This window comes from Cnephaeus nilssonii (genome assembly GCF_951640355.1).
Source record: "Cnephaeus nilssonii genome assembly, chromosome: 6".
Classification (NCBI taxonomy): Eukaryota; Metazoa; Chordata; class Mammalia; order Chiroptera; family Vespertilionidae; genus Cnephaeus; species Cnephaeus nilssonii.
This window is the reverse complement of record NC_137077.1, coordinates 34,117,709-34,124,976: the sequence shown is the minus strand read 5'-3', so window position 1 is coordinate 34,124,976 and position 7,268 is coordinate 34,117,709. Positions and strand designations below refer to the sequence as shown.

At 49.5% G+C, this 7,268-nt stretch overlaps 1 protein-coding gene across 2 annotated transcripts in view; it reads left to right on the top strand.

Annotated features, from left to right (window-relative positions):
* The first annotated feature begins 1,009 nt into the window (after nt 1-1,009).
* ITPR2 (inositol 1,4,5-trisphosphate receptor type 2) overlaps nt 1,010-7,268 on the top strand; it is a 427,719-nt gene continuing 421,460 nt past the window's right edge. Inside the window, exon 1 of one of the 2 annotated variants that reach the window (XM_079773600.1) lies at nt 1,010-1,483. In XM_079773600.1, the coding sequence (XP_079629726.1) occupies nt 1,392-1,483 (92 nt within the window). In that variant the 5' untranslated portion in view covers nt 1,010-1,391. The remainder of the gene's footprint in view (nt 1,484-7,268) is intronic. The other variant, XM_079773601.1, reaches the window with a different exon arrangement.

Sequence of the window (7,268 nt, the reverse complement as noted above, 5' to 3'; positions counted from 1 at the left end):
ACACCCCCATGACTATTTTGTAACTACCAATCTGTACTTAATCCTTTCACCTGTTTCACCCACCTCCCAATCCCGCGCCTCTCTGGCAGCCATCAGTCCGTTCTCTGTATCTGTGAGTCCCATTCCGTTTTGTTTATTTTGTTCTGTAGATCCCACATCCAAGTGAAACCATATGGTATGGTATGTGTCCTTCTCAAGAGCCGGCAGCTTGAAAAGTCAGCAAACGGTCATGGACACCGTGCCAGGGGGCTCCGGGAGGTGGAAGGTTAAACCCGGGCTCGGAATTCACAGCAGGAGGCGCAGTCTGGGAGGCTTCAGAGAAGGTTGACCGCCAACGGTTGGCTGTAAAAATTGCTGGCTCGGCCCGGTGAGCCTCCCTCCACCGAGGCTGCCTCCACCTGGACGTCTGCTGACAGGTCAAGTTGCACGAACGCCATACACTTGAGATAAAAACCCAAGCTGCATACTCCACATAGAGAGCCTAGCGTTCCTTCTTCCCTTCCTTTCCCTCTTATTGTCTTTATTATGCATTTATTGTTTATTTCTATTTTTTTTCCTTTATTTCAGAAGACACCTTCTTCTCCCTTCATCAGCAAACTACGCACCCCCACGCATTCCACTCCGGCTCCTCCTTTTCATCTCCAGGCGAACCGCTGGCTCAGCCCAGGGCTCCAGTCCTTCGCCAGTCTCACCCTCACCGCCTACTTCAAGCTGCGGGAAAGCGTCTCCGCCCGCCATCCTTCACGTTCCCAAGCGGGGACGGCCGCACCCCAGGTTTGGACTCCCCTGGGCGCTATCCCGCGCGGCCTCTCCGGCTCGGGGCGGGGGCCCCCCGCCACCCCTTTAGCGGCCACCGCGCGGCTTCCCGGGTGGCCCGGCCTCCCCGGAGTCGCCCCGCCCCGGCCCAGCTCCGCCCCCGGCCGTGGCTCCCTGATTGGCCTCCCACTCCCTCCTCCCCAGGCTCCTCTCCTCCCCTGCGCCCAATGGGCAACACCACCTGGTCCAAAAATTCCCCCGAGGGCACCCGGAGGCTCGGCGGCAACCCCCGGCGTCCCGGTGGCAGGGACGGCGGCGGCGGGGCGCAGGGAAGGGAGGGGGCCGGGAGGACGCCGGAGGAGGAGCAAAGGTGTGGGAGAGAAAACTTCTGAAAGGAACAGGAAACCTGCCAGGGAGGCGACCGCTCCGGCTCCGAGGTGTCCGCGGCTGCGGCTTCGCTCCCCGCGCGCGGGGCAGGGCTGAGCCGACCCCCGGCCCCTCCGGCCGTGCCCCCCGCAGCCGCTCCCGGCGCTGCCGCCGCGCGCTCCATTCCGCCTCTGCCGCGGCGGCTCCCTGGAGAGGGCGGCGAGGGCGCAGAGAAGAGGAAGGACGTCTACCCTGGAGCATGAAGCAGTATGTCTGATAAAATGTCCAGCTTCCTCTACATAGGGGACATCGTGTCCCTGTACGCGGAGGGCTCGGTGAACGGCTTCATCAGCACCCTGGGGTAAGCCGGGGCGGGCTGGGCAGCGCGGGGGTCCCCTCGGCGCGCAGCGGAGTCCTCCCCGCGCGGGGCCCGGCCTCGGGGGCTGGGGCTGCGCCCGCGGACTGCGCGGTGCGCTCGGCTCGCCCGCGCGCAGGAAGCTGCCCCGAGAGGCAAGATTTTCTCAGCAACTTGGTAATCTCCAACGCAGAGACACTCCGAAAAGGAGGAAGTGATTCAGAAGCCCCGAGACAGGCCCGGCGAAGTCTTCGCTGGCTTCTCCACGGGTTGTTTTGATTACAAGGTTGTTGTTTTTATCCCCCCACTTAAAGGTGAAGCAACACACCTCCTCTCCCCATCTTTTCTCGCTACCGCTCTCTACCCCCTGTCTCTCAAGACCCGGTGTGTAAAGAGCTGGCGATGAAAGTCCGTGGCCTCGGACCTGTAACGCAAGCGAAGTGGTGAGCTCTAGTGTGGCTTTGCCCTGCGGGTGCAGCGGCCCGTGCCCTCTTCGCTTAAGTAATTTCCTTTTGGCCCCGCCACACCGGGGCTCGCCCCGCCATCCGGGCAGCCTAGGGCCCTCCGGGGCGCTGGGACCCTCAGAGGTCACGTGGGCCTCCCCTCTGGGGTGCTAGCACTCAGACCTACTTTCTCCACTTCCTGGGGCTTGGCCCACTGAAAGGATGAACCTCTCCTGGAACTCAATGCCCTTGAGATTCGAGTTGATTTATGAATGGGATACATATTAAAACAGCGAGCTAGATGGTTAAACAGGACTTCTTTGATTACTAGTGTTTTCACGGTCTTGATCGAGAATATCAGGTCGCAGTTCAAGTGCACACTGCCATATATTGGATGAGCATATATTTAGTTGTTACTTCATGGTCTCAGCAGGTAGAGTGCTGAGTTCAGAGAATTCAGGCTGCGGAACTGGTGTTTCTACTCGGTCACTGTTTCCTGCAGTGAGGTTTTAGAATACGTGACTTAACATGCAGTGCCCCGGAGTGTGACTTCCAGCCCTGTTATAACGGAGTGGTGCCTGCTCTGCAGGGGGCGTGGAAGTCACCAGAACGTCCAGTTTCTGTTATGTGTGCACCCACCTCGCCCCATGGGTGAAAGAAGGAAGGGAGATTTAATTTAATCCCTTTAAGATCAGTGATATTTACTTGTCAAACTGAAGCGTGGGGGTAAAAAAGCCTGGCCAGTGCTTATGCTGGGTTTGTAAGTCTTGAGCTACCATTTGTTTCTGGGGGAATTCATAGTGTTAGTTCAGCTTTTTTGGGGCCCCCAACAACATTTTGCCAATGAACTTTGCTGCATTTCACACGTAGCCTCCATAGACTCCATACCTGTGGCAGTGAAGCAGGGAGTGCTCCAGGGTCTGGATGCCTGGGGTCCAATCCTGCCTTTTCCACTTGTGACCCTTTTCACCCCAAGGAAGTTACATAATGGCTGTTCCTCAGTTTCCTCACGTTTGAAACCCCCCCCACGAGAATAATGGTTTCTGTCTCAGAGGGTTGTGGTGAGGAAGAAGTTAATATATGTAAAGTGCTTGGCATGGTATCTGTCAATGAATAAACACTTATATAAAGTGTTAACTATTGTAACCATGAGCAATGGTTACAGTTGTGGGCAAAATAATAAAAAAGGGTTAGGAATAAAGTGTACAACCTGGACAAACAAAAAGTCATGTTTTATAGTGTATGGGTAGCTATTGGCATAGAGGGCTTTTGATGGGAAATCAGGAAGGTACAACTTCAGCAGTTGTGGAGTCTGCCCTTCTCATTTTAGAGATATAGGAACCGAGGGCAAGAGAAACGACGAGACCTAGCCAAGAAACAGAACACATTGATGCCACAGCTGGAACTGTAACCCTGTCTCCAGATTCCCACTCAAGAGCTCGTTTCTTTGGTAGCACATCATAATCTTTAAGCCTTGAGTAAAAAATTAACTTGACCTTTCATGTAGTATATACGTTTGTATAAATGTTGCTTATTTGTATCCAGTAGTTCTTGCTGGTGTTTTGAAAACTTGAGTTTCCTTACAATGTGTTTGTGCAGTATTGTTTTCTGTTAACAAACCGAGTCTTGAGGTTACTATGACAAGACCTTTGTGCAGCTGATTCTAAGTTGAGGGTCTTTAGAAATGCTGGTATTGGTGAAGCTTGGTGTTTTGATTGGGTATTCTTTTTTTTTTTTTTTTTTAATTTTTAACCTTGTGAACCTCATCGTCCTTTTAGGAGTTATAATCTTTTAGGAGTGATAAAGCCCCAGGAGCCTGTGTGCATGCCACATGAAATGTTTTCTAGGCAGAGTAGCATCATCTATTTTATTCGCTTAGAATACAATTGGTAGAGATGTATTTTTGCAAGTTGATTTTAAGGCTATGAAATCAAAGCAGCATGGTAGTTATGGATTTTCATTATATCGTTGTAGAGTCATTATTTATACATGTTCGGTGTCAAAGACAGAGTTCATGCCTCTAGTTGGATTTTCTGGCTCTTCTATTAGGTGAAGATCTTGTTCTAGGCCTAGTTGCTAATTAGCCACGTGACCTTGTTCATGTCATATTCTCTTTTTGTGTCAGCTGTGCCCATCCCCCTGAGGTATAATACTAGTAAAATTGAATGAAAGAGACAGAAATGAGAGTCCATTTTTTTGGAAAGTGCTAGGAAAATCCACATTATCCTATCTAATAAAGAGGGAATATGCTAATTGACCATCACACCCTCACAAAATGGCAACACCCACAGCCAATAAGGAGGGACTATGCTAATTGACTGCCACTCTCTCAAAGATGGCGGCGCCCACAGCCACAAGATGGCGGCACCTAGTCCCCTCAGCCCCGCCGGGGCGGCAGGCGCGTGGCACAGCTGGGCCCGCCCCCAGGCAGGTTCAGCTGCTCTGTGTACCTGCCTCCCGAGTCCCACAGTCCCCTTAGCCCCCAGCCGCCCAGGGTCGCCCGAGACTCAGGTAACCAGGGCCGGCCGAGGCTTGCGCTGCTGGCAGTGGCAGCAGCAGAGGTGTGATGGGGGCGTCACCTTCCCCTATTCGCCGGGTTGCCTCCCACCCCTGAAGGCTCCTGGACTATGAGAGGGGGTAGGCCAGGCTGAGGGACCACCCCCCCCCCCTTCCATTGCATTTATTTTCATGCACCGGGCCTCTAGTGCTTATATATTTGTGGCCCTTAAATTTAGTCAAAAGATGTGTGGATTGTTAAAGTGAATCAGGACCTGGATTGGAGACATTGGCATTGTATTTAGTTAAAATACTTTGTTCCCCTTAATATTAAAAACTCAATGGCAGAGCTAAAAATTAGGCTTAAAGTTTCTGATTTCTATTTTAGCTCTTTAGCTATTTGACACTTTTGACAGCAGCAGGATGTTTTTTTTTTTAATTTAACTTAGGAGGGTGGTTAATGAGAACTGAGTTTACACATCATTTTGAGGTAATTAATAATACTTGTCTGCAAATAAAATTTGCCTGATTTTTAACATTAAAGATGTAAATAAATTTGGGAGGATATACATTATTATTTAGCTTTGGGAATTTTTGCAATTAGTTAACACATTTTTCAGTTGAAAAAAAATCACTGAGTTGCACTATATTAGAGTTTATCAGGTTCTTCTTTAAAGGCCCTTCCAACTGGAAATGTGAAAGGATTTTCTTAGGCTCTGTGACACAGCTTGTAAGTTTGTTTCCCAGTATGTGAGAAATTAGAATGTCTCAGTTGCAAAGATTTGCATTTTTCCTTTTTTCTCTAGTTATTCTTTAACCAGGGTCTACCTGATATTTCTGAATACTGAATTGTTTGTTGCAAACTGAAGTAATCTTTTCCCAGTTTGTGTAGGTGCAAAGGGGACCTGCTATGTATTTTCTAACTTAAATTTTCATCTAAACATCCATTTGGGAAACACTTACATTGACTTAAGGAAAACTGCTTTAAATCTTATTGAGTGAAGATGGTAAATATTTTAAATAAATGAATTTTTGCTACTGGTGCATTTTAGGGCTATAGTTCTTATTTTAAAAATTGAAGGAGGGAATTTCGGAATGCGCTGTACCATTGTGAATGTGGTTAGGGGCAATCAGGCAGGCAGGCAGTATTAATTGTCCCTTTCCCCTTCCTCCCTTTTCTTTACACTGAGATTTTCTTCTCTGGATGTTGCCACATCAGATACTTCATATTTCTGGGTACCTCAAGTTGATCAATGATCAGGTACCACATGGTGGGAATGAGCATAGCAGAATTCCCAGAATGGGTGGGATAGTAAAAGCAGGGAAAGGTATAGAATTCCTTCATTGTCTCTTCTCTGCATGGTTGACAGATTAGTAAATGACAAGTGTGCATATATGTATTGGTGTGTGTGTGTGTGTGTGTGCATGTAGATCTCACGATCTATTAAGAATCAACTCCTACTAGTTAAGGTCTCAGAAAATTGTCAGGTGACCACACATTGAGGCAGTGACTGCAATAGCCCCATGAGGTATAAGAAGGCTTTTGTCAACTGCATATTACAACAGGGATCCCATCCTATATAATAAAGAGGTAATATGCAAATTTCAAATACAGTATTAATTGTCCCTTTCCCCTTCCTCCCTTTTCTTTACACTGAGATTTTCTTCTCTGGATGTTGCCACATCAGATACTTCATATTTTGTAAAATTTTAAAAATTGACCCTCATGTCCTCACATCACAAGATGAGCACCCCCATGTTGTCACAAGATGGCCACCCCCATGTCATCACAAGATGGCCACCCCCATGTCATCACAAGATGGCCGCCCCTACATTTTCACAAGATGGCCGGCAGGGGAGGGCAGTTGGGGGCGACCAGGCCTACAAGGGAGGGAAGTTGGGGGTGACCAGGCCTGTAGGGAAGGGCAGTTGGGGATGATTGGGCCAGCAGGGGAGGGCAGTTGGGAGCTATCGGGCTGGCAGGGGAGTAGTTAGGTGTCAATCAGGCCAGCAGGGGAGTAGTTAGGGGGGCGATCAGGCTGGCAGAGAGAAGTGGTTAGGGGCAATCAGGCAGGCAGGCAGGCAAGTTGTTAGGAGCCAGCAGTCCCGGATTGTGAGAGGGATGTCTGACTGCTGGTTTAGGGCCGATCCCTGTCAGTTGAACATTCCCCAAGGGGTCCCAGATTGGAGAAGGTGCAGGCTGGGCTGAGGGACACCCTTTCAGTGCACGAATTTCATGCACTGGGCCTCTAGTAAAGATTATAATGGAGCTGAAAATTTTCTATCACCTAGTGACGTCTTAATCATGGTAACATCTATATATAGAAAAGCCTAAGCGACCTACCCACCACCGGTCGACTGGTCGCTATGACGGAGCTGCCCCCTGGTGGTCAGTGTGCTCCCAGAACCAACCTCCTGTGGCCAGCCAACCTCCTGCGGTTCCTCCCCCTGGCCAGCCAGTCCTGATCGGCTCCAATCAGCCCCAATTGATCGCAGGCTAGGCCAAAGGACCCTACCCGTGCATGAATTCGTGCACCAGGACTCTATTCTTAACATAAAACATTACTCACATGTTTGTGGTGATGCTGGTGAGCACAATCCTACTGCACAGTCAGTTGTATAACAGTGTAGTACATGCAATTACAGTAGTGGGCCTGACATCTGGGTTTGTGTAAGTGCAGTCTATGATGTTTGCCTGAGGAAATCACCTGAGGACACATTTCTCAGAAAGTATCCCTGTCCTTAGCTAGAGAGATCAGGGCTCTCATTATTACTTCCTGCTTGATTTTGGCCAATTCAGTGAACTTTTCAGTTCCTTTGTTTCCACGTCAAAGGTGGACATCAGGTAGTGT